Raw genomic sequence first — 26,963 nt, 5'->3', positions numbered from 1 at the left:
GTTCATTTAAAGGCAGATAAAAAACTGGAATAAAAATTCTTCGTATTAATAGGTACAATAATCCAGTATGAGCATGCAATTTTAGCATTAATTTAGCATGCTACAAGATGTAAGTTTCAAACACTTTTTAATTATGGTAATTAGTTACATGCCCTTTCCAAGCAGTGGGTAATGTGTAACACACACAGATTCATTCAGGGGGCAAGGTGTTTATTTTTTACAACGTTTTTATACTTCCCAAATCAACTCTGGATGGTTAACAATTAAAAAAAAAATCAATCCTTAAAGGTGAACTGAACTGGCTTGAATCAGCATAACATAATTAAAAAACAGTTACCTAATCCCCATCAACTCAAATCAATTACTGCTTTAGAAAGGAGAAACTTCATTGCTCTCCAGAATGCCAAGACTAAAGGGATGTGCCATATCTCAGGGATTAGCATGTTCCACACTACTGGGGCAACTACCTAGAAGGCCTGCCTTCTGTGATCTGCACATGTCCCTTCTACCTCAAGCAAGCACTAGACTATTGAGCACGCCCTCCCTTGATGCTCTTACAAAGCAGGCAGAATCATTTGGGTAAGGTGGTCCCTGATGGGATCTGGTGCTCTACCATAACTTAGTAGTGATAACCAACACTTTGAATTGGGTCCTGAAGTTTACTGATAACAATGCAATGATTATATTATAGGTATTATCCTGCTAGGATTTTGGCCACTGCATCCTGTATCAATTATAGCTTTTGAGGTGTCTTCCAAGGCAGCCCACATGGAGCATGTTGCAGTAGTTATGCCATGCAGTGATAGCAGCATAAGTTCTTATCTCCAAGGCTCATAGGTGGCCCACCAGCCTAAACCACGTAAAGGGCCCCTGCCACAGCTTCCACTGCTGCTCCATAAACAGCCATGATTCTAGGAGAAAGCTCAAGTCATAGCCCTGCTCTTTGTTCTGCATACTGCAAAATCTTGTGCGCTATCTTACTAGCACGTGAGATAAGCGCAATTCTTAAATAGTTTGAGCATTCTTTAGTTCTACCCTTTTTTGGTATTGGAATATAAATTGATCTTTTCCCTTGGCCACTGCTGTGTGTTTCCATATCTGCTTACAAAGCATATTTATCTATTTAACTCCTTCCTCTTAAAAAAATCTGAAACATTTCTACTCCTGCAGCTGTGTTGTTAGCAATATTTTCTTTTAACTTCACTTTTCCAGAATGTTTGGGTGTACTTTAGTGGCCAAAACGTCATACGTATGTATTTTCAATGTGGGGATTTTTTTATACAGTTCATCTACGTATTTGTGCTCTCTTATCTTTCTCCAATAGACTTTATTTGTCTTTTATCATTTATCATTTCATCATCTTTGCATAAAAGTTTCAGTTGATTTCTGTATTTTCTTAAATAACTTGTCTAATAACTTGTCCTTTCCACTGGATTGTTACCCTCAATTTCTTTGTTTATTTTTTTTTAAGATATAGGACACCTTGTGCCTTCTTGATTTTTTCTGAAGCTCAGTGTTTCTTCAGCCATTCTCAGTGTGTCAGTAGACAACCATTTTGTTTTCTTTTGCCTTTTGGGACATTTTTGTTTGCATCATCTTTAATGATGTCATAAATTTTAGTCCGGAGTTCCTCAGGGCGTCTGTTTATCAGACCTAATCCGTTAAATCTATTATTCGCTCTCCTCACATAGGGAATATTCCTGTAGACATATCCCATTTGTCCAATGATTTTGCTTTCTTTACTTTAAGCTGTAGATTTACAAGAAGGAGTTCATGATCTCAGCTGCAGTTAGCAGCAGGTCCAGTTTTTGCTAACGATGAAGTTCTTGTCCACAGAAAAAGATCTAATGCTCCTGTAATGTGAAATGACCCATTCCAGTCCATTTCATATGGCTGATTTCCAGAAAGTTGATGTTCAGTCTTGACATTTCTGCTCTGGCAACATCAAGTTTGCCTTGGTTCATGGTTCTGACATTCCACCTACCAATGTTATTCTCTATATATCTTTGCAGCACTAAACTCTCCTTTAGCAACCAGATATCTTTTTGGCTTTAAACCAGCCATATTACAAGCACTAGATATACTTGTACTTACCCTCTGCTTTTCCCAAGTACCTTGCTGGATAGCTTCCAACCTGAAAGGCTCATTTTCTGGTAAGATATTGTCAACCCTTTGAAATAAGCCAGGTCAGGAAACAGATGCCACAAAGACTATTGTAACTCTAATATTGCAGGATATATTAAGAGAATATTGAAAGCCTAAGAGAGATTCTCTCTTCCCCCTCTTATACCAAGAAAATCAAGGCAGGACAACCTTGAGTTTCTTCCTTACTTCTTCCCTTTCAAGGGGAAGCTGGTGTTTGCCCAATGGCAGTTCAATGCCTTCTTCAAAGCCGTCTTTGTAGTCCTCTACAGATATTGACATTGTCTTGGTTGTGAAGGTCCATTTGGCAGTGTACCACAGTGAATAAGACCCCTCTTCTACGACCTGGCCATCAGGAGTGATCCTTCTGGGAATGTATACTTGTAACAGTATAGCTCATAGTATCATCGAGATGCACAAGCCCCTTCATTACTACAAATAACAATCCACAAAGGTAATTTTTAAAAGAAAATAAAAAAGTTTAAGATTAGCAAGGCGCAATCCCAATGCCTACGGTTCGCTTACAGGCTCCTCCATGCTATTTTCCCTACTCCCTTGCCTAGATATTTATCAGAACTGATCCATTGATCAGTCCATATCCATTGATCACCTCAGTGATAGAGGCAGAAATGAATAGAGGCACTGGGATAATAGAGACTTTGACAGAAAAGAATGTTCAAAAATTGATTTCATGCCCCTTCCTCTTACTAAAAATAAAAATCCACAAAGAGCCCAACAAACACAGGAAAGTTACTTGCTGGTGCCTAATCACAGACATAATCAGGTACAGTGGAATCCATGCAGTGGTATGGAACTGATTTCTGTGTCTCTATGACTGTAGTGCTGTACTGATAACCTAAGCCATTGGTGCCATACCATGCTAAGAATCAAGGATATGTCCTCTAAGTGTCTTAAAGCAACTTTTGATACATGGTTAAAAAAAAAAAGGTTGCCCAAAACAATAAACTGGGGCCATTTAATGGCTTCTGGATCCTGTGAAAGAGTCTCCATCTTGTCAGACTTCTTTGTATTATATACATGAAGACTGCAGAGTTCTGATTGCAAGCTGTATTTTAATTACTTAGTCCAAGGCCATATATTTTTGATTTTTTGATAATTAGAAATCAGAGAGGTTTATTATTCACACATTACTACTACTACCTTCTCTGCCATAGCTCCCGCCCTTTGGAATAAGCTACCCAGAGATAAGGCAAGGCCCTACTCTCCTGGCCTTCCGAAAGGGGCTCAAGATGTGGCTATGCTACCTCGATTGGGGTGAAAGGAGGGATAGTTTGTCGTGGGGTGGCTGGCACCTTGACGTGGCCCCTGGAAATTTTAACAAAACTGATTTTGCCATCTTGGATTTTAGATTTTAGAGTTTTTATCGTATTTGTATATTTATATTTTTATCATGTATCTTTTTAATTGATATTTAATTCCTACTGTTTTAATTTATTTGTAAACTGCCCAGAGTCATTTTCGAGATGGGCGGTGTCAAAATATGATAAACAAAATAAATTAATAAGCCACTATCTGCTTTCAGATAGTGCTGAACAAACTATGTAAAAGCATGAGGCCGTAGCTATCAGGAAAGCAGATAGTTTGCCGTTTTGCATTTAATTTGGTAAATCAATATGTACTTCCCTTGTATAAGCAATTGTAGCATGCTGTTTTGAATAAATGCTACTCTCTACAGTAATAAAGGAAGTGTTTTCATAAGTTTACAGTATAGCATGTAATTGCTATCTAGCATGAGTTACAGCCATCAGAAAGACATAACGTCTCAGAATAATGCAAATTTTTTCCTGTTCGTATACTTCAAAAATGTTCTATAATATCAGAAAACAAGGCAAAGGTTATATAAATAATTACTTCAGGTACCTTAAATATGATTGTGAAAGAATCTCTCCTGTTCCTTTAAGCAGGGCTAAGGCCAAATTCTGGCAATTTTCTTTTGTTATCTCTGATCTTTGTGCATGTATTAGAATGTTTGTCAAAAATGCATTTTTTCCATTTATGAATGTTCAGATTGATGTGTCACATTGAGATCATCTGCTAATATGTCCCATTGACTCTGAAGGTCCCTGTTTATGTAGGGTTGGAGCATGTGGATTTTTTGTCACCCTCATTCTTTATAAATAAACTGTTCTTAATTTTACCTGTTGAAAATGTCTTATTAAAATTACTTTAAGTATAAGTTGCTAGAATTGTTGTTCCTTATGGATCTGTTCCATGCTGCTACCTCTATTAAAAATTGGTGGGAAAATGCACAAGCTTGAATGCTGAGGCACATGCCATGCCTAGCTTCCATTTCCCACACACCAGTTTGAGGTATGTTAATAGCATATTGTAGGACAATATTAGGTTTATTCAGACATGAATAAGCACAGGGATGGGACAGAACCAAATATCCCAATTTCTAACATCATACACATAAAGTCACCCTCCCCCAGGTATTGTTGAGTAAATGGCAGCATCAGTGGCAGGAGGATATTTCTGCATTTCAGTAAGACATACAGGACAAGAGCAGGTTTTCGTTCATGCAAGTGTATCATCAAATCTTTATTACAGTCATAGACCAGCATAATGAGGGTGTAGCACAGTCAATTAAAACGCATAAAAGATACATCAGATTCTAAAAAATATTATGAAAAGCTAGCAGATATTTATTTATTTATTTATACTTCAATTTATTTATACTTCAATTATTTATACTTCTCACTCAAAGAGCAACTCCAGGAGGCTTACAATAAAGACAAAAATAAATAATCATTAAAATACAATAAAAACAATAAAAAATAATATTCTTAGATAAGAATGCAATCCAAGATGGAGATATTAAAAGATCTTAATATATGGGACCATCTTCAGGGTGCCAGCTGCTCCCAGGATTGGTTGCTCCTCCTCTCACCCCACATGAGCTGGCAGAGCCAGGTCTTCAGTCCTTTCCAGAAGGCCAGGAGAGTGGGGGCTTGTCTCACCTCTGGGGGGAGAAGGTTCCATAGGGCAGAGAAGGCTGTCTTCCTGCGCCCCGCTAAACAACATTCTTTTATGGACTTCTCTGCCTGACTGGGTGGGATGGGTTGATGTAATGGGGATGAGATAGTCCCTCAGGACCCATGCCATGTAGAGCTTTAAAGATAATAGCCAAGAGTTTGAATTGGACCTGGAAGCAAACTGGCACCCAATGCAGCCTGGCACCCTGCATATCTTCATCAGGGTCATCTTTGTTTACATGTATAGTGGCCTCTGAAAAACAGAACAGATGGACATTTTATTCCCTTACATTCCTATGATTTTTTTCATTTTTTTTTTAAACTATTCCTGGTTTCTCTGCAGATAGAGCCACCTGAACTAGTTAGCAAGATTGAGCATGCTTTTTATTTAGCCTACCTACAAGGCATGAGGCCAAAACAAATCAAAGCAACTGAATTACTCCTTGCTAATGTTTTATGCCTAGCTGCAAAAAGAAATATTAAAAAGAGGACAGCTACTGGTATAACGTAATTACATGAATAACAAGACAAAAAGAAGACATGCCCAGAGTACATGCAAGCACGAAAGCACAACATACCAACCAACCAAGCCATAATTATACTAACAGTTTTGCCTTGCTAACCTTAGTAACTTTAGCAATATTTGTTTGCAAAGCACAGTAGTGCAAGTACACACACAACTTTGGGTTATCTGCCCCAAATAAACCATCCTAAAACACACAAGCAGCATACCCACGTACCTACCTACATGAACTCTAATTGTATCTGCCCACCCACATGAAAGTGCACTTCCCCACTATCTGTAAAAATTAGTTTTCACACTGTCAGAAATAAACAGCTTGATACAAGTTTTGCCCATTGGTAAAAAAGGAGCAGTTGGAAACAGTTTCTTCTGGCCAAAAGGCAGTCGCTCCAGGAGGCTGGAGAAAGAGATGCAAAAAATTTAAACACTGTTATAAATAGAGCTTATATTTGCTACGTCAAAACTACTGGAAGTCTAAGAATAACTTCTTAGCTTTTCTACAATACATTGTAGAAATTATATCAGAAAATTTCTTGAATTCTTGCATGCCTCTTAAAGTGGTTCCAATGCAGCCTGTTGGGTAGAAGTCTTTAAAGGCTACTCAGCAACTGTAGTTGATAGAATATGTAGCATCCCACATACGGGCAGCTGAGAACTGCTAGAGCCGTATTATGCCCCTATTGCAGGCATTGCATTGGCTTCCAGTAGGTTTCTGTCAGCCTTCCCAGGTAGACTAGACAGGAAACACGGCCAGATGAGCTAGTTCTACTTTATTTTAAGGCTACGTTAACAGAACCTTGCAAATCTGAAAGTACAAATCTCCCGCCATCTCCTTTACAGTCTGAGAAACTACGGAGGATCCCTTCTGAGCCTATTTCTCCACCAATTATGCAGCCATGGGTTATGCCCTCTCTTATCTGACTGTTCCCATGCAGCATCTTTTTGTCTTATCTCTCAAGGTCTTTCTCACATACCGTTACAGTTTCTGAGTCCAAGTTAAAGTGCTAGCTTTAACCTACAAAGTCCTACATGGCTTTGCTCCCAGGTGTCTTCAAGACTGCCTTCTCCAGGTAAAACTGGCCCATCCTGTGCGCTCTTTTCCATATATGTGAGTGGGGGCCCAGAGACAGGGTTTCTCCATGGTGTTCCCCCCCATGGAACAGCTGGCACATGTCCACGGGTCCTCCTGTAAGGTGGCTAAACAAAAACTCTTCTGGAGGGCCTTCAAGTTATACTTCGCTGCCATATACTCTAGGGCTGGCACCATGGTTATCCTTTCTGTTCTTTTATTATCCTATTAATATGATTTGTTCTTTTATTTATTTTATGCTGAATTGGATTTTACTGCATTTGGGGTTTTAATTGCAATTTTTAATTCAAGGTTTTATTAGTGAAATAAATGGTATAAACCAAGAGAAATAAAATAATACAACAGTAGCAGTGTGATAAAAAAAATACATCAGAGACATTGAAATATAGTAAAATGTAAGAAATAATTTTTGTTTGTTCAGCTTTTTCAGTTTTATTTGTATAAGTAAACTGCTGTAAACTGCATTTCTTTTCAGCAGGATGTGAATATAAAAATCTATAAATACACATAAACTGAGCAGTCGGCCTGGTAGATGTGTAAGCACAAACAAGCTTCTACTGTCTGGCCATTAACTTCACTTCTGCCTTCCCTCAGCGTTCCACTCCTCTATTGGCCCATCCTGTCTCAGCCAACAGCAGCATGGCCGTGACTGGCTGCTGCACTGGATAGTCTGGAAAAAGATTGCAAACAGGCAACCCAATCACAATCAGAAGGGCTAGGTTTTTTTAGAGGTTGGAATAAAACTTTGCTTCCTTGTTCCAAGTTCCTAACAATCCAAACTGCTGATAAGAGGTTGAAATGTTTTTCATAGCCTTACTCTGGAGAAATTTTGGAGTACTGGAGGGAGAATCCATTCTGCCATTGATGTCTCTTGGATGAACATCATTGGATTAGACTCAAAAATATAATAGTTTTGGGCTTTTTTTTTTAATCCATTCAATCATGTCCAATTCTCAGAGATTGCCTGGACAAGTCCCTGCAGTTTTTCAGAAGTGGTTTGCCATTGCCTCCTTCCTAGGGCTGAGAGAGAGGGACTGGCCCAAGGTCACCCAGCTGGCTTGGTGCCTAAGGCGGGACTAGAACTCACAGACTCCTGTTTCTAGCCTGGTGCCTCAACCACTACACCAAACTGACTCGTAATCATGGTAATAAACTATTTTTCCCATTCTTCATTACGTCATTAAAATTGTGATTAGAGCCTGAAAATGTTATTCCCCAATCATGTCATGTAAGTTTTAAGGTGACTGTGTTTTCTTTCTTACATACGAAATAGGGGGGGAAATCCACAAGGAACTCTTGGTTAAAATGCTGTAGTGCAGGTGTTGTTCATAATTTTATTCATTTCGACAAAAAAATCATAATTTAGACACAGTACTATGTGGTCTGAAGTCTCAGATTTTTTTTTTATGTTTTAAGCAATCTTAATGAAGTCATAATCAGAGAGTGTGGTTTGCTTCCTTATTGTTTTAAACTATCTTGGACTATATTGTAATTAGAAAAGGTTGTTCTAATCCAGAAAAGAGGTGAAGCTGTTGCATTTCCTAATCGTTTTCTCATTTGGAGTTCTTTCACTGAGCTACATATGTCTGTTTAGTCCCATTAGAGAAGATGATCCACTATAGAGCAATATGCATGGAAGTTTGAGTTACACTCTAAAGACTTTTCACATCTGACACTAAAGGCAAATTTTCACCATTTATATTTGTAACAGCAAATATTTTATTTCATGTGCTATCTGTTTCCACCAATAAACAAGCTGATGTAAGTTTGCTTAACTTGCGGGGGGGATGCTTGGTTTGAAACATTTCGGAACTGAGAATGATCTTCTCTTCTATGTACATTCAGTCCCCAGGAGTAGGTTGTGGGAGAAACTGCCACCTACTTTTATTGATCAATATTCTTCGCTGCTAATCAGGAAACTTTGTGGAAATAATGTAACGCCAGTCCATTGTGATCATCTAGAGCAGCTCTCGTGCCCAAACCATGTCCTTCCTGGGGCTAACCAAAGTTGCAGTGTGGTGCTCCTTCTTTTCAATATGTTATTATTTAGCACAGTGATACAAGTTGCAAAAAACTCTGAGTTCCATCCTCATATGTTGGGCAACAGGCCTGTTTCAGTATTTTTATATGCTGCTGCTGATGTAGCAGTTTTGATGCTTGCTTTCCTTTATAAGCTATTTTGCCCATTTATGATTATTTTATTTATTACTCTTTGATTTTTTTTTCATACAAGTGTTTCCCTCCTTGTTTCTTTTGGTTTATATGCTTTGGTCCTTAACTGTGAGGGCAAATAATTTAAACATTAAAATTAAAATTGAGTCTTGCTGAACTATTATTACTAACCTGTTCTTTCTTATTTAGATAGATATTATGCGGTTGTAGTATATTTTGTTTCTGTTTTATATTTAAGTATATTTTAAGTGTCTTTAGATCATTTAAGCTGCTGATTATTTATTTGTTTATTTTAATTGAACTGGTTAGCACACTTGGATACCATCAAGTTAGCTTGAAATAATGATCAGAGGTGAATTTAGGTTATTACTGGACTGTGGCTCTATTGTGTTGAAACTGTTTGCCTCCTTTTCAGCAGAGGTTGACATAATATTAGCTGTTTTGTTCAAAAGAATTCTCTAGGTCCATACAAAATTTGAAAAAGATGTATTATATTAACAGCACACTAACATCAATTTTCTAAGCAGTTATTAAATATATTGAATAAATGCATGCTTGGATATAAGTCCACTGGGTTCATCCAAATTACACCAATGAGGTATTCATCCCATTCTTTGTATTATAATTTTACCCAGCTTTTCTGTATTTTATGCTGGAAACATAAGTACCTTGTGTATCCTTAAACTAATCAGAATAAGAAGCTACTTTCCTGTGCCAAAAAAATAGAACTATCATTTTTCACATTCTTATATTTTCCAGTTCAGTTTCAAGTCAGATTATGTTACTATGACTTCTGAATTCCTGAAAGGTCTCTCGTCTTTGTAACTGCAAAAGCCCTCCTGAGCATTTCAAAGAAAAAACTTGAAGCTTTTTAAAGCAGTATGTTTTGTGTTGTGCCTACCAGATACAGTTCACATTTTGTGTGCATGTGATTAGAGTGGAAAAAAAATAATGCAGTCCAGTATTACGATTTATTGACTAAATCTTTTTCCTGCTGAACACTTGCCAAAAGTGAAAACTACCTTCCCCCCACATATTAGAAACAGCTACTGTTTTAACTGCTGAATAGTCCTATTTCAAATCATAGCAGCAGCATTAAATCTCACATTAATAATATCCTTCTTCAGCCAATATTACAGAGTAAAACTATTGCTAATATGGCATATGAAAGTTAAAATTTCTTCCATCTGTTCTCAGGTGCATTTCTGATACACACACACACACACTCATACTCATAAATGTTACCCTTATTATCTTATATTTCAAATGTAAAAAATAATGTAAGGAACTTTTCTAGTTACTATTTAACTCTTTGTCCTGTATCTTTCATATTCCAGGGCTTCCATGAAGCATATGTTTATTTTTTAAAATTTCTGTAGTAGTTTCCAATATTAATTATTTCTAAAAAGTTAATTTCCTGTACTTCTACAAATAACTGTATTTTGCCAGAGTGCTAAGAAGGCCAGTGGTATCATTATGATCTATTTCTGAGAATACAGACAGAAAAGCACACAGTTGGAAGAACTACATAAATATGGGCTTCTTCATAACCAGGCAAATTCATTTAAGTAAACAAGAAAAAGCTGGAAGAGCTAGGAAAAAGGAAAATAAATGTCACTGTAGAAATTATCACAAGGATTCATACATTAAGAAACCTAGAAGTAAAGCATAAAAATCTACAGAACCGTAGATTAGCAGCTGAATGTGCAGCGCTTGCTGTTTGGTATAAATCTCATGAAAGCCAATTCTTGACATGTGTCTCAAATCCCAAGGAAGTTCTGATTCTCATTCTGGGCACTGAGGATCAATATGTGTGATGGCTCTATTAGTTTTGTGTCCTTTGAGCCTAGAAGGCTAAAATAAGATTTTAGCATGAACCAGGGCAATCACTTATGCCCTCCGCTGACCCTTTTTCTTTCTATTCATAGAGGTCTGAAACGGAATGCTAAAATCTGCAATGAAATCATCTTCCACAGAAAGACAGTTGAATAAGAAGAGCTAGAGCATGAATGGCAGCTTCTGGACAAGATTCTTACCATGGAGGGATTATGGTTAAGAATCGCCAGTTTACAACAGTTGGCTTCTGCTCACTAATGATCAACACCAGCCATCACTGAGATGTTCAGTGCACCTGCCCTTGCTAGGCAGAAAAGCAAACCTCAGATAACCCATAAGAAGAATATAATAGGCAGACATCAGATTAAATCCTAAACACTCCAGCAGCAGCTGTTTCTACCTCTGGGTAGTTTGTGAGATAGAAACAAATTAGAAACTGGCACAGACTTAATAAGTTGTCATTGTGGTCACCATCATCGTCATCGTTGTCGTCCAGTGTTTATTGTTGCAAGTTTTTAAACAGAACCAGTAGTTTGAACTATGGAAGAGCATCTACTTTGCAATTGTTCATCTCAGAATTATGTAGCTTTCCTAATTTCTTTTTCTTGTCTAGTTTAGTCTAAGTAATTGATACATTATTGGAGTAAGCACTGAAAATTTTGTGTTCAGCAGGGTGAATTCATGTTAAAGATCAGAAGGACGTTTTTTTTTAAAAAAATATGCTGGTTGACTCCAGCAGGTTCTCAGCTCAGTGAAAAAGGTTTGAGAAAACCGTCAAGGATCTAACATAGTAATGCATATGAGCAACTATCACTATCCTAACATTCAGACAATACAAGTATTGGATGGATATTAGGATAGTTAGAAGAGTTATCCTGGAATGGAATTATATAAATGGAACTATATTTATAGATACTATAGCATCATGTTACTTGTGGGTTTGAGCCCTTAATATGAAAAATAGAATATTATCTTCATATAGGAAATGTCACTTGTAAGATAATACATGAAGTCTTTTTACAATAAAAAGGAATATCTCATTCAAGTTGAGCATGACTCCTGATGACTGATCAGAATAGCAATTGTCAAAAAAAAATCAGCAAAATGAAAATCTTAAACTGACTAGTGAAGATACAGGTTGTAATTCTACCGATTTTTAAAATTGTCTTAAACTCTAGATTTAGTTGATGTAGAGTCATACATCTGCAGGGGGCATTTTTTCTATACTGCTAAGGCTACTTTATCTAAATAACCATAGTTCTACAAAATATCATGTTGCCATGTCACTTCTGATCTCCATCTTTTGTTTACAGTTGCAACAAGCCTCTGAAGTTTCTCAGATGAGAGGAGCTAGAGTAATCTCTGCAGAAGATCTCATTTTTTTGATGCGCAAAGATAAGGTACAATAGAATAAATGAACTGCTGTAAATTATACCATGAATTACTGAGTGTTTTCTCCAGCCACCTGACAGGAAAGGGCAAAAATTATAATTCAGTCACCATCATACCTATAAGATACAGCAGCTCCTCTAATATCAAAAATCCCCGTCTCCTACTCTCTATGCATAAAGGGGAAAAATAAATTGTTATTTCTTCCCATCCATATTTTTAATATATGTCCAACTATTTGTAATTGTGCTTTTCAGTGTCATTTATCTTACTTACATTAGAAGGAAGGAATAGTTGCACAAAAGATACATTTGATTTGATGTTCATTGACAGACTTATGCTTGGAATTTCAACATCGATTAATTTGAGTTTCTATATATTCTGCATGTTGAATTCTGCATGTTGCTCTATTAGAACAAGTATTGTCACTCTGTGTATATAAATTTGGATATGTAATCTAAGATTGCAGTTACAAAACTTCAAATTTCTCCTTTAATTCTTAATGTTAGCAGGCAGTGTCTATATTCATTTTAATTAGTATCTTTTTTTTTTCTTAATAGAAAAAACTTAGAAGATTACTTAAATACATGTTTTTCCGAGATTATAAATCTAAAGTTGTCAAAGGCATCGACGAAGATGATCTTCTTGAAGGTATGAAAGCTTCTAGATAAGTTGTCTTTCTATGGGGAACATTCGACTATGCTCAGTATGTACCAAATGGAAATGTATTCCCCTTCTAGGTAGCGTTAGACATTCAAAAATATTTACTTAGTGGGGAACTTCATTTAATCCAGTGCTTTTCCATTCCAATTACTTGTACAAATGCAGAATGTCAGTCCAACCATTTGATAAGCAGATCTGTTGTAATATCAATGGCTGTGTATAGCTAAGGAACTGGTGCTGATTAAAGGTCTGATTAATTTCATCCTTAATTTTACAACTTACATTTGCAACATTAATTTGAACTATAATTTAGTTAATTTATGAAAAAAAATATTGACAGAGCCATTCCCTTTAATGCTGATCTAAAATTGAGTGTTTTGTAAATACTATTTTTCCATTTTAATTAGCTAGTTATTGGATATGTAATCACTGCAATTGGTTGCATTTCCCCTAAAATTTACTCATATGAGATTTCTAGATTCCTGGGATCTGTTTTAAAATCCAAATGCTTAGTGTGAACGTTGGAAGACAAATGGACAGTATGGGACAATGACTAGGCTTGCTAAGAGGGAGAGGGGAAGAAAGCAAAACAAACAAACAAACAAATAAACAATCTAGTGACTGGAAAGGTTGTAGGGTATGAGACTTACTGGATGCATTGAATGGACTTGATTGTATTTATTTATACACAGAGTGTTCGAGGTCAGCTTGAATGTAATGTAGCAAATAGGGGCTTTGAAGAGAAAAAGGTAGGAGAGTTAGCAAATGCCTGAGAGGAGAGTATCAAGATCCAGGAGGATCTTGATATGCTGGAACAGTAGGCAAAAACCAGCAAGATGAATTTCAGCAGAGGTACTTGAAAAGTCCTACATTAGGCAGAAAAAAATAGAAGTCTTAAGTATAGGATGGACTCTTGCATGGGGGCTGGACTGGGGGCAGCATAAAGGGCAGCAAGAGATGCCAAAAAGATCTGGATGTCTTCGTGAATTACAGGATGAACATCAGCCCCCATTATGGTGCAGCTGCAAAACAAGCAAATACAATCCTCTGTTGGCTCAGCAGAAGTATGGTGAAGAGAAGAGAAGGAAAGAGAAGTCTCCATTACATTAGTCAGATCACATCTAGAATATTGCATTGCATTCTGGGCACTGCATTTTAGTAAAGAAATTGACAAACTGGAGAGAGCATCCAAAATGGTCAGAGCGAGGAAAAGCTTGCAAGGAATGCTTTGGATATTGAGTATGTTTAGCCTGAAGAAGAAATGACTGTAAGGGAGACATAACAGCACTCATCATGTATCTGAAGGACTATCAGGTAGAAGACAGGGCAGAATTGCTAGAGTTGATTTTGATTTTGTTTGGGCATCAGGAAATTTTCCTAGAGGTAAAGATTGTTCAGGTAAAGATTGTTCTAAAACCTTGGGAGGGAGTGGATCTCCTTGCCTGGATCTTAATAGAGGCTAACTGGCCTTCTGTCTGAGAAACTGTAGTACTGATTCCTGCGCTGGAAAAGATGATTTCCAAAATCATTTTCAACCTTTGCATTCATGGATGAATGCTTATCAGAGAAATGGTGAGCTTCATTTAAAACAATACTTTGAAAACATCATACTTGATTCAGTGCCTTTGGAAGAGAGAGAAAGAGAGAGATGGGTAGATGGCTTATAGTATATTTATATATTATATTACATTTCCAAACTTAAATTTAGGTAACTTCTCTAACATATTTTAGGGTGCTCTCAGAGTGATCTTCTACTAGCAATAGTATCCTATGAACACTGCACAGAATTACTACCACTGGAAATGAGATTGATGGGGTGACTTCTGCTGCTTTCTCTCTCTTCTCTGGCATCTTCCTATCCTGTCCCTGCCCAAAGCTTGCAGGGTTTCAGTCAGAAAAGAGACTGAATTCAGATCTAGTTAAAAAAAAAAATCAAGACTGATCAGTCAAAGCAGTGCAGGTAAGATGGATAAATCAGGCAAGATAGGGTGATGGTAAGACCATGACCATGCTCTCTGACTGGGAAGATGATACCGAAGTGATTGTTTTTTCAAGAAGCCTTAGTCTTATCCTTATCAGAGTTGTCTTCTGTACACTAAATGGTCCAAAGTTCTTTTTCACTGTTTAGTGGTATTCCTCAGCTTTCTAGTATAGGCTTTCAGGAGTCATGGGGGATGGGGTTGCAGGGAGAATTTAATTAAAATGGTCTTCTTCATTCAGCTGACTTGATTTCAACCCTTGTTTAGAAGCTTTAATGGAACCCCTGTTTTGCATCAAAACAGCTGTATATTTTTCTTCTCTGATCTCTTTCAGACAAATTCAGTAGCAGCACCAACAAACGGCAGAAAATTGCTCAAGACTTTCTTATTTCTATTGATCAGACTGGAGAACTCTTAGCCTTGTTTGAAGATGATGAGGTAGATGATGTAAAACAAGAAAGAATGGAGGTAAATTCTACCCTTTTTTCTAAACAAAGTATAAAAACTATTTACTTTACAAAATTAGGTTAAATTAAATTAAAATAAATGAAATTAAATCCATTTAGTCCAATTCCTTGCTTTACAGGAGAATTCTTCATGCACAGCATTCACCCACTTATAATACTGACCCTTAAGATAGAGTAAATGTGAGTTCAATGTGAACGTTCTTTGGCCAGGCAAGTAGAGTCACATGCTAAAGCAAAAGGCAAAACAATAAACATAGATTCCCAGCCCAAAATATATTATTTTGCAAGATTCATGAAGTAAACACTTGTAAAAGATTTCCACCAGTACTTTGGAGTTCCTTCTCATGTTCCATCATTTTTAATTGTTTACATTTTAAACTTTAATGAGACTACTCCCAGGAAAAATCAAATAAATAAATGATATTAAAAGCCCTATTAAAACCAAAAAGAGAGAAAAACGTTATTCTGAATGTTATAAGTAAACGTTAGTTACCACTCACGTTTTTAATCTGCCTACTTATAAGCAGGCAGATCACAACTAACAGTGAGAGTCTAGCAAGGAGAAAATGGCAAGACTGAAGGATAGTGATGAATCATTTTGAGCAGGAAGGGTAGGGAGCATAGAGTAGAACAAGGAAAGGAGATAAGTACTACCATCCTGCCAATGTCAGCAGAAGAAGACAGAGGAGACAGGAGACAGCATGTTGCATGGTATACAATCAGTGTCTGTATTACTTTTTTTCCATATAAATATTAAACAGCTAACCAATATCCTTCCATCTGAGTTGGAAATGGTTTAGTACAGATGCCATTCAAGCATGTCCTCACTTTTAAGATCAGTGCAAGAATAAGATTTTTCAGTTACATCTAGTTGCTAGTTAATTAATTAATTCATTGATTAGTCAATTGACCATATCAAGATACAACACAGCATCAACCAACAAAAGAATAAAATAAGGATAAAGATACCAAATGACAGAACTGTGTATGTTCAGATAAGCGCATCACCTTTGCACATGACCCCAATCTGTTCTAGATAACGAGCTCTCAGCTGAACAGCTTAAATATAAAGGAAGGAAGGAGAACAATCAGTTGTTGCAGTCCCAATAGGCTGTTCTAAATATAGGTTCTAAATACAAAATTCTAAATAGAAGACCCTTGCTGGGGCATATCATTGGCATTCAGATAAGACATGTGCAATGTCTTCTATACCTGAGGTCCATATATATACTTCCTCTCATAGTATGGCATCCAGTGAAATCGACCCTATTTTACCATGGAGTCCAGCAACTCAAATCTTGCTCTAGTAAGGGCTGTTCTTTGATATTGTGTCAAACCCATTATCAGATGTTTTTCTATTTGAAATATCATTTTATTCCTGGCCAACCATTTTAAACATCTGATGCTTGCAAGTGTCTCTAAATCAGTCTGGGCACTGATATCCAAGACTTTCTCTTTAAAGATTTTCTTGGCCTGGTGTCCACTTGAAAGTAAACATTGGGTTGCTAATCCATGCTGAAAAATAACTTTATTTGGAGTAAGTGAGCATACAGTTGCAACAGTTGGCTCTTCAAGTTATTTAAGCTACATTAAATTTTGCACATTTCCAGTAAGATAATTTAATCTCCTGTGCAGTTGAGATCTTTTTAGGGAAAGCATCCTACAAGCTGAAAGCTGTCATATTAGAAAGTATTCAAAATGTATTTTTGCGATCAGTCCTGAATGTACCACATGGCACTATTTCCATTTGTGAGATTTGAGGTTATTTTTCATGTTGCCTTGCTTGTATGTTAGCTGAAATTATATGGATATGGTGTATTCTGGGCTGCCCAAAAAGGCTATGTGAAGCAAATTTTCAGTGTAGTGTATAAGTATTGTCTGATTTTATAAGCTCTGGAAGTTGCTATTTCAGCTGCAAAACAATGTGTTTAAAATAAAATTGAAGTACATTAGCTACACATTGAATCAAATTAAGCAATTTTTTCTGTTAAATTTGATATTAGCCTTCCAAATTATTTCTTGAATGCTTTAGGTACAAAGAGAAAATTTACTGTATTGAGATTTCACGCTCCAACTACGTGTTCATATAAACTATTGCTATAAATTCTGATGTATAGATTATTGCTTATACAGTATATTAGGAGAAGTATGAGATACGCTCCATTTTTGTATTGTTATCTGTCCAGTTCTCCTAAGGCTGGGACTTTGGTATAATATTCTAAGAATGTTTTTTTATCTAAAAAAAGAGGAAAAGATTTAATGCACAATTTTTTGAATGTAGTAGTGTTTCTAGGAGGGCAAGGGAAGGTTAGACTATAAAAATTATGTGAGGTTTCATAGCAGTCCAACAAATAGAAAATAAACTGTCCAGAGCCCCTCTTTATGGGGCAAGATGGGCAGCGTTAAAAAATCGCTAAATAAATAAATAAATAAAATGTTTTATATAGAATGGGACGTAAGGAATATGAGGATCACCTATGTTAAAATACAATGTTTTGGATGACCAGTCTTTTTAGTAAGGACATCTGAGTGATTGACTGGATGACTGTGTTGCATCTGTAGTAGCAAACTGAAAGGATAAAGATATACTGTACATCTGATGTACATGTGATGAGCTGATAGGAGTTACTCCAAAGAATTCATTCTCATAACAATATTGATCATTTCAATGAGCAAATAAGACTCTTATCCAAAACATAAATATCTGGGAGTCCAACTGAACTGAGTCCAAATGCACAATTACTGTAGTATCATAAGACAAAAGCAACCCTCAGTTTGAGACTTTATAGGTTAAGTTCCTTTTTCCAGTGGAGGAAGATGAATGGCAACATCTGCAAAGCAAAAGTTTCTATCAAGCTAGCCATATGTTCAACACAATGATATCTAAATTTATACAGCTTTCCTGGCCCCTAGGCTAATTTGTACCGGTGCCAATCTTTCTCTGGACTCTGGGAAGTACCAGTTAAAATCTTCACAGCATAATTTTTCCTCTCTACTTTTTTCTTTTGTAACCTCAAGGATCACAGTGTAGGCAGCTTTGTTCATTCTTGCTGACATATTTGCATTCAGTTTTCCTCTTAAACTTTTAATAGAAATTTGGACTTTCTATGTGGACATATACACATTTTATTTATTATTTATTTATTTAATTTTTATCCCACCTTTATTACTTTTATAAATAACTCAAGGCGGGGAACATACCTAATCCTCCTTCCTCCTCCTATTTTCCCCACAACAGCAACCCTGGGAGGTGAGTTGGGCTGAGAGAGAGTGACTTGGCCCAAGGTCACCCAGCCAGCTTTCAGGCCTAAGGTGGGACTAGAACTCATAGCCTCCTGGTTTCTAGCCCGTTGCCTTAACCACTGGACCAAACTGACTCTCAGACATTCACATATATTAGTTACCTGTTGTTGTTTCTTTTCTTTCTGTGCTTCCTTGTTTAATAGATATATAACATCATAATAGTTCTTAACACACTTAGTAAAAGGTCTAATAGTAGTTTGATGCTTCCTATATCTAATTGATGGGATTTAAAGTACCTGACAGAACATTTAAAATTGTCTCAATATGGTCTCCTTTTCATGATATCCAAGACTCTGTTGAGGAATGTCAGTCTGTTCTAATCACCTGCTCAGCTTCCATACCTGACAGCATTTAAAGCTATTCTATAATTACACTATCTCAATTCCTATTCTCACTGGGACCTGATCTATTACAGGCAGTCCTCACTTAGTGACCACAACTGGGACTGGCAACTCCATCACTAAACGTATGGAGTCATGAAGTGAAATGTCACAGTACCGCATCAACTTACAATGTCAGTTCCAGCTGCAGTTGTGAAGCAAATCACCCACAGTCTTTAAGCGTGACATCATGCGACTGCGGCTTGCAACTTCCTGTTGGCTTCCCCATTGACTTTGCTTGTTGGGAGCTGGCTGTGAAGGTCGCAAATGGGAATCACTTGACCTTAGGATGCTGCAACAGTAGTAAATGCATGCCATTTGCCAAGCACCCAAATCATGATCATGTGACTGTGGAGATGCTGCGATGGCTGGAACTTTGAGGAGTAGTCATAGGTCTCATTATTCAGCACCATCATAACTCTGAACTGTCACTGAATAAGTGGTTGGCAAGCAAGGACTACCTGTAATCACAATTAAGAACTCATAAACTGCTATGGGCTTTCCACATTCCTTCTCTTCTTTTCTCTTTATCACAAATTTGTCACTCTCTTGCTTCACCAGTCATGATGAGGTACCTTAGAAAATCTTTGTCCCTGTTGCTAACTGGACTACCAGTTATGCCAATTTTAGATTGCCTCAGTTTTAATGCTAAGGCCCAGTAGTTGTCACTTCCTACTAATTAATGAAGGAAAAAGGCTTTAAAATGCTTTGTGGAGAGTTATTACACTAGAACGAGTATCCTGCTGTCTCTAAATCCAGGGATAGCAACCATTTACCACTAGGGACCCTTCTGAAATTTTGAGAATATGTGTTAAGCACACTTGAGAAAATAGTTTCATTTGTATGCTTGGTGGGTTTTTTCAAGGTTCCAACTTGGACAGAAAACTGTGCATAGAATTCTACAACTGGAGGTATGATTAAATGTGGAACTATCAGGACAGCACTGCAGCAACTTAATGATGGAAGGAGACCTACAATAAATTCTTTATCTTTAGGAATTTGCTGTCAAATTGACAGGTTGGAAAACTTACATAAACTATGAAATGAAGATCAGTCCTGCTCGTTTTATTTTGGTAGTTTCCTTGTTTGTACAGTATGTTATTCTTGTCAAGAAGGAAGACAAGATCAGAAGGAAAATTAGGATGTGGATATAACAGAGAAACCAAGCTTCACCATTTACATGCATTTTCTACAATGTAATGTTAATTTTCACTCTCCATCACTTAGGACGTAACATTACATTTGTAACAAAGCAAATTAGGGATAAAACTAACTGGGTTTCTTCCTGGCTAGTGTTTGCAAATCCAGTCCTAACACACTTGACCATGGTGCAGATGTAAGACTAAACTATAATTAAATCCAAAAAAAGAGACAAGGAAATTCCACTAAACTATATGGTGTGAACACTTAAAAATGAGAGAAGCAATAAAACAAACTTTTTCTGTTATATTTGGAATCTTAAAATTGACTAGAAAATGGAAAAACTACATTCGATTTTCTCAAGGGTTTTATGGACAATGAGGTATTTTATTATTTTGGACCATTTAAAAATGTTTTGGCCTAGGCTCTTTAAAAATACTGTGGACATTTAAAACAATGCAGGAAATATATTCCATTCCCTAAAAGAAGGTGGTAATTAGTGCATAAAGAAGTATAGAATATCTTATTTGCCATGTTTAGTATAGTTTCTGCATGTTAACTCTTGGAGTAAGTCCAGTGTGTGCTTTAAAATCTTTAACGACCTCCTTTAAAGAATTAGTGTGCTTAAATCATGAACTGTGATCTAAAGGCTATGTTCCTTTAGGTATCAATTACTTCAGAAATGTGTGGTTATCTTGGTCTGGCCAGCTGCAAATGGTTTCATTTCCACTTTGCCCTGGGCCAAAAACATGCTAAGTTGTCCAAAGCAGATGATAAACATGGATTTCTGATGTCATTATGGCCCAAACAGGATATGATTGTTTGGCAGTATGGTTTCAGTTATGATGAGTTATACAGAAAACAAATATTGTTTACTCTGTATTTTTAAATTGTCTTTGTGAAATTTTAATTTAAAAATTATAGTTAAATCCTTTTTGTTTCAAAAGCAGATAGATAGATAGATAGATAGATAGATAGATAGATAGATAGATAGATAGATAGGTATTTGTGTCACTGATAAAAAATAATCTAAACTGTAGTGATTATTAAATATGAATGAAACAAAACAATTTGATTAAAATCAGCTTAATCAATTACTTACTATGGATACTATGGATAGGCTATTAAAAAGTATCTTTGTTAATGAAATTTTCTGATCTAAACATGAGAATAAGTATGAAGAAAATGAAAATGATATAATGTAAAAGGAGTCTTTTGTTTTGATTTGAGATCCTTGGTTTAACTTAATGTTATATCCCACGGGTTTACATTCTAAATATTAGCAACCACTGGTACTGAAGTAAGGTATATGAAAATAAGATCTTTAGCAACCAGTCTAATTCAGTGTTGCTCCAAACTTACAGTCTGAATTACCTCTCCTACTAATCAAAGATTTATTAACTATAAAATATTTCATACCTTTTCATAGCAGATGCACTTTAGTACAATTCTAATTTGTTATTTTTCTTTTGAGAAGTTTCTAATGAGCAGCATATAGCTTGGTTATTTAGTTTGATACTAATAAATTTGAAAATTTTGCTTGTAGGATAAACAGAAAAAGCAAATCAGTTGAAGTTATTTTAAGATGTTCTCCATTAAATTAAAAGTAATGTACACTGCATATGCCCCCAGATTGGAGGGATGCAAGGAACAGTATGGTTGCTTGCAAGGTAGTATGCTGTTATTCTTATCCTGTAAAAAGAGAAAGGTAGCACCAGTGAATGTAAAAACTATGGCACAATTAGTTTGTTAAGTATGTCTGGGGCGGTTTTGGCAGAATTCTAATAAAATGACATGAAAAGTAACAGGGAGCAAAAAATGCAGTGTGACAACACACAGGGAGTGGCAGACCTGATTTTTTGCTCTTCAAAAGTTCATTGAGAAATGTATGAATGTGATAAAGATTATTGTATTGTGATAAAATGAGTCAATTTGGAAAGGTGTATGATCAATTAATAAGTACGGAGTTGAAGGCTGATTGCTGAATGCAATGAGAGCAGTTTAAAATGTAAGTCAAGCAAGCATGGGAATTAATGGACTGGACAATGAATTGTTCAACACTGAACAGAGGGTAAGACATGTATGATAACGCTTAGATAATTAATGTATTTATGAATAGATAACAAAGAACACTTGTGGTGAGCATAGAGGTGTGTTATTTGGGGATGTGAATGTGTATGTACTTTTGCTGGGTTGTTGGCAGAGAGCTCAACTCATTTACAGTCATTTGCAGTGATTGTTAGATTCTACAATCCAGGCAGGAGAATTAATCTGAAAATCAATGTATTAAAGGCTAAGATAATTGTCTTTCACAAGGAAAATGGAGTGAATGAAGGAAAGCTAGTCATAAATGGCAACAAACTAAAACAAGCTGGTAAATTTGCATACATATGTAGAAAGTTTAGTAAAGATGGGAAAGTGGATGGAGAAATTTTAAGATCTGCAAATGCTGGTAGAAAAGTAGTGAATAGTATGTGATTTGAAATATTTGCAAAAGTAGCAAAAATGGCTTTATGGAAGACTGTGTTTCTTCCCACTTGGTTATATGAAAGTGACGGATGTCAGGAAAAATAAGTTGAATGCAGTGCACACTTAAATATGTATGATAAATTTGGAAGATATAGTGTCAAGAATGAATGGGTGCTGAATGAACGTGGGTTTCATACAAGAGAGATAAATTTTAAAAGTACATTGTGGTTGTTTGATTATATGAAAATAATAAAAATAGAATCAGAAAATGAAGAAAAGAATAAGGAAGGAGAACTCTTCTTCAAGAGGAAGAGAAAAACTAAGGAAGTCATGGTTGGATGGAGCTGAGGAGATCCTTAAAAAAGAAAGAGATGAGAATTTTAAAGAATAAATACACTGTACAAAGCATTGTGTGGTTGTAGTGGAAGCAGTGAGAGTTAGCAAGGATAGAAAGGAATAGCATAAGGAAAGGTGTTGATAAAAACTAGATTTAGCTATATTTATTTTTCTTTATGTCACGTCTTTAATTACTTCACCTTATTATTCTTAGTGTATGTGTTCATGTGTGTATGAATGAACGAACTGTGTTTTAGTGTCCTGTCACTAAAAATTCCATTGATTTTCTTATGAATAATAGTGTGCAATGTTAAAATTATAGAAATGGAAAACTTTTTTCTCTTCAAGAGCCACATTCATTCAGAAGTAATTTGTTGTATAATCTCTATACCACTGCTAATTTACAAACGAAAAATATTCAAGGTAAAAAAAGCTAGAACATCAACAGTATAAAAGAATAATGATAAAAAATCAAGAGTCATGTATTTGAGATGGGCAGTCAGAGAGAGAGAGAGAGAAAGAGAGAGAGAGAGAGAGAGAGATGGATGTAGCCAACAACTAAAAAAAGAGAAAGAGAAGTTATAAGAAGGTATCATCTTAACCAAATTTTAAAAAGCCATCTGGAGGAGTTCATTCTTAATCTGCTTTCAGAAGATCATCAATGCTGGGGTGAATAAAACGTACAGGGGAAGACTATAGCAAAGGGACCATGCAGTGATACTACTCCAGGAAGTGAAGAATCACAAGCAATTTTTCCCAGGCTGTGCAAACTGAATGAGTCACTTCAAGCTGGAGGAGGCAATTCTGAAAATACTTTGTTGTCAAGCTATATAGAACTTAAATGTCAAAAACAGCAACTGAAAATTGCACCCAGAAGCCTATTGGTAACCAGTACAGGGCCCAGAGCACAGGTGTAACATGCCTCTGATGCCTAGTGCCAATGAACTTGGTACCAACTGCAATTTCTGGGTGGTCATTAAGCGAAGCCCTGTGTAAAACACGTTGCAATAGTCCAACTGAGTAGTAATGAGAGCAAGAGTTCCTATTGCAAGGTCATACCACTCCAAATAGGGCCATAGCTAGTTCATCAGCCAGATCTGGGCAAACGCCCTCCTGAAACAGCCTCCACCTGCCCATCAAGCAGTAGCTGTGGGACTAGGAGGACCACTAAGTCATGGACCTGTGGTACTCCTTTAAGAGAATTGAGAGAATGCCCTGATGGGCAAATAGCAACTCTATCTTTCTTTGGTTGTGTTTCTGCTTGTATATTATACTGGATCAGATCAAAGGCTTACCTAGCCAACACAGTGATTGACTGAATGCCTGTGAAAAGGTCACGAGTAGATTAGCTCACATGTAGGATAATTACCCTGTCCCTCATATTCCCCTGGAATTATGAGAAAGCGGCTCCAGCCTGTTCATCTTGGGTGCCCTCTAATTTATTTATTTATCGCATTTTTCCACCACCCATCTCAACAATGACTCTGGGCAGTATATAATTTTGGGATGGGACAATAAGAGCTTTATGCAATTTTTTAAATGTTTTAAATGTATTTCTCATTGAAGGAAAAAAACAAAAATAATAAGAAAGCTAATACATCTTAAATGGCAGCTCAAATGGTCATTTTTCCCCAGAACAATAATTGGCATGCTAGAGGTCTTCCTGGGTGAATGCTGAGTATGGAATGAGATGGAAGGAAACCAAAAAATTAGAACTGAAGGGGGATATGCTGATCCATGCTCAGAGCAGGGATCCAAATTACAGCATCCCTGATTTATGGCTAACTTCTGCTTGAACATATCACAGGAAGGGGAACCCATCAGTTCTCTGAATAATAGGGTCTACCATCAAATTGCTCTTATTGATTAGAACATTTTTTCTAGCACTTGATCAATCCGTATTCTTTGACTTGCACTTTGGGATAATAGAAAAAAGATCATGCCCTTCTTTTGTGCAAGCTCATTCAGTTATTTGAAAAGTGCTAAAATATCCCATCCCCTGTCATCTTTTCTCAAACTCACATAATTCTAATCCCTTCAGTCTCATGACAAAGAACTTATTTTTCAGTTCCTTGATCATCCGCATTGCTCTTCACTGAGCCTTATCCAGTTTGTCTGAATCCCAGGAATCATGGGAACTATAATTTCCTGTCATCTGTATCTGTTCATTTGATGTCTGTTTCCTGACTGCATAACTCTGCATCATAATTAATCCTGTTATTCTCAGACCATTTCTCTTATCTACCAATATTTTGAGTTTTATTTCTTTTAGGGTATTAGCTTTCCCACCCAATTTTACATCATCTTCAACTTCCTCATCTAAGCCATTAATAAACAAGCCCCTAAGTTTAAATTCTTCCAATATTTAGGACCAGTCAGTCCAAAACTTCCACATTTTTGTTACACTCTTTTGTACTTAACAGAACTGCTAATTCTGTACATTGCCACATACAACATAAGACATTTATGTTACATGTTTTGTTTATGTTCTGGATTTTACAGAAATACTATACAAGATTTTAAGTATATTTAAATTGTTTCCCAGAGTCACTGCTGTGAGATGGATTGTCACATAAATTCAGTGAATAAACAACTAACCAACTCAAATTGCATAACAGCCATTTGTTCCTGGAACAGTTTGTTGCCTTTCTTACATCAGTTGTACAATGCACATCCCTTTGGTCAAGTACTATTAGCTCAGACATTATCAATATATATGTAGTTTGGATTTTTTTGGTCTGGTGTACATCACTACATTGGACTATAATTGCCATTTTAATGATCATTTCCCAGTTAATGATAAGTTTCTGTAGTTCTTCATTACAGCTTTTTGGTAAAACTAACAATTTGCTATTGCTATATTTAACCAACTCATGGCTTATCTCTAAGTCCACATTGTCTATGAAAATACTGCAGTCCAATACTGATCCTTGTAACCTTTTCCTTACTCAATTATATATCAACAGTAAGAGATCCTCTTCTCTTATCCCATGATTGCTGAATTTGCTCAGGAGAATTTAGTGACTTCCTCAAAAACTTTAGAAACCACAAGTAAACAATTTCTACCACATTATCTTATAACCACATTGGTTGACACTGAAAGCAGTAAGTGAGGCAGGATTTACTCTTGCAAATGTGTATTGATTATTCTTGCCTTGTGCTTGTGAATCCTTAATAATTATCTTTTCATTTTTTACAATCTTTTCCATTTATTTAGACAAGTTGCCATTTTAAAATTTCCTAACTCTCCCCCATTTTCTTTTACAATTAGTTCCTTTTTAGTCTTTTATTGTGAAAACAGATATTAAGGATATATTAAATATATTAATAAAAAAACAGCAATTCCATATTCAGGTTCTTCAACCATTCTTGGAGAGAGATTGTCAAGGCTCAATATTTTTTTTTAAGTGCCAGTAAGTTCTAGATAACTACTTTTTCCTGAGCATGTTTTACTTCAGCTTACATTCCTTTCTTAAAATGGTCACTTCGCACAGTAGTATCTCTCCATCTTTTGTAATGAAGGTAGATGCAAGCTATTCATGCAATTTCTGTGCAATCTTAAACCATGGCTTCATTCCTTTCCTGCTGGTTAGAATGGGTAGGAGAAGGTGGGAGACACTATGCTTAGTTTACCTAATTGTAAAGTATAATTGCAAACCTAGGTTGGGAAATCAAATGTACAAACCTATAGGCTGTTTACTGTATAAATAAAGCAGAAAAAAATGCATCAAGGAGTGTTTTGTGCTACATCTTTCATTAAATCCTGATGGTCACAAAAAGACCATGTTACAGAAAGTATGAAATATGTGAGAAGAGAAGGCAAAGGTCATTTCCAGTCTTTCAAACTGAGGTTTTTTTTAAATGAACTTAAAAGAGCCTACCTCGATCTCAGTGCAATTCCTTGTTTTTATTAATATTTTTAAAAAGAAAGTAAAAAGCTAATACAAACTAATATGTAGTAATAAAAAAGGAAAGAGGAAGAGATCAAAGAGAAAATAAAAAGTGCAAAAAAGAAAGAAAAATAGAAAAGAAAAAAGATACAGAAGAAGTACCTTCCAATTTTCTTTACAGCAGCAGA

General features: G+C 36.2%; 1 protein-coding gene across 2 annotated transcripts in view; it reads left to right on the top strand.

The window, feature by feature from the left end:
- Window positions 1-26,963, top strand: part of SUPT3H (SPT3 homolog, SAGA and STAGA complex component) — a 268,160-nt gene that overhangs the window by 157,501 nt on the left and 83,696 nt on the right. For both annotated transcript variants that reach the window (XM_063317327.1, XM_063317336.1), the window contains 3 exons: window positions 12,073-12,159; window positions 12,709-12,799; window positions 15,125-15,258. In XM_063317327.1, coding sequence (XP_063173397.1) covers window positions 12,073-12,159; window positions 12,709-12,799; window positions 15,125-15,258 — 312 coding nt within the window. The remainder of the gene's footprint in view (window positions 1-12,072; window positions 12,160-12,708; window positions 12,800-15,124; window positions 15,259-26,963) is intronic.

Source organism: Candoia aspera, chromosome 1 (genome assembly GCF_035149785.1).
Source record: "Candoia aspera isolate rCanAsp1 chromosome 1, rCanAsp1.hap2, whole genome shotgun sequence".
Lineage (NCBI taxonomy): Eukaryota > Metazoa > Chordata > Lepidosauria > Squamata > Boidae > Candoia > Candoia aspera.
This window is presented reverse-complemented; position numbering and strand designations above follow the sequence as displayed.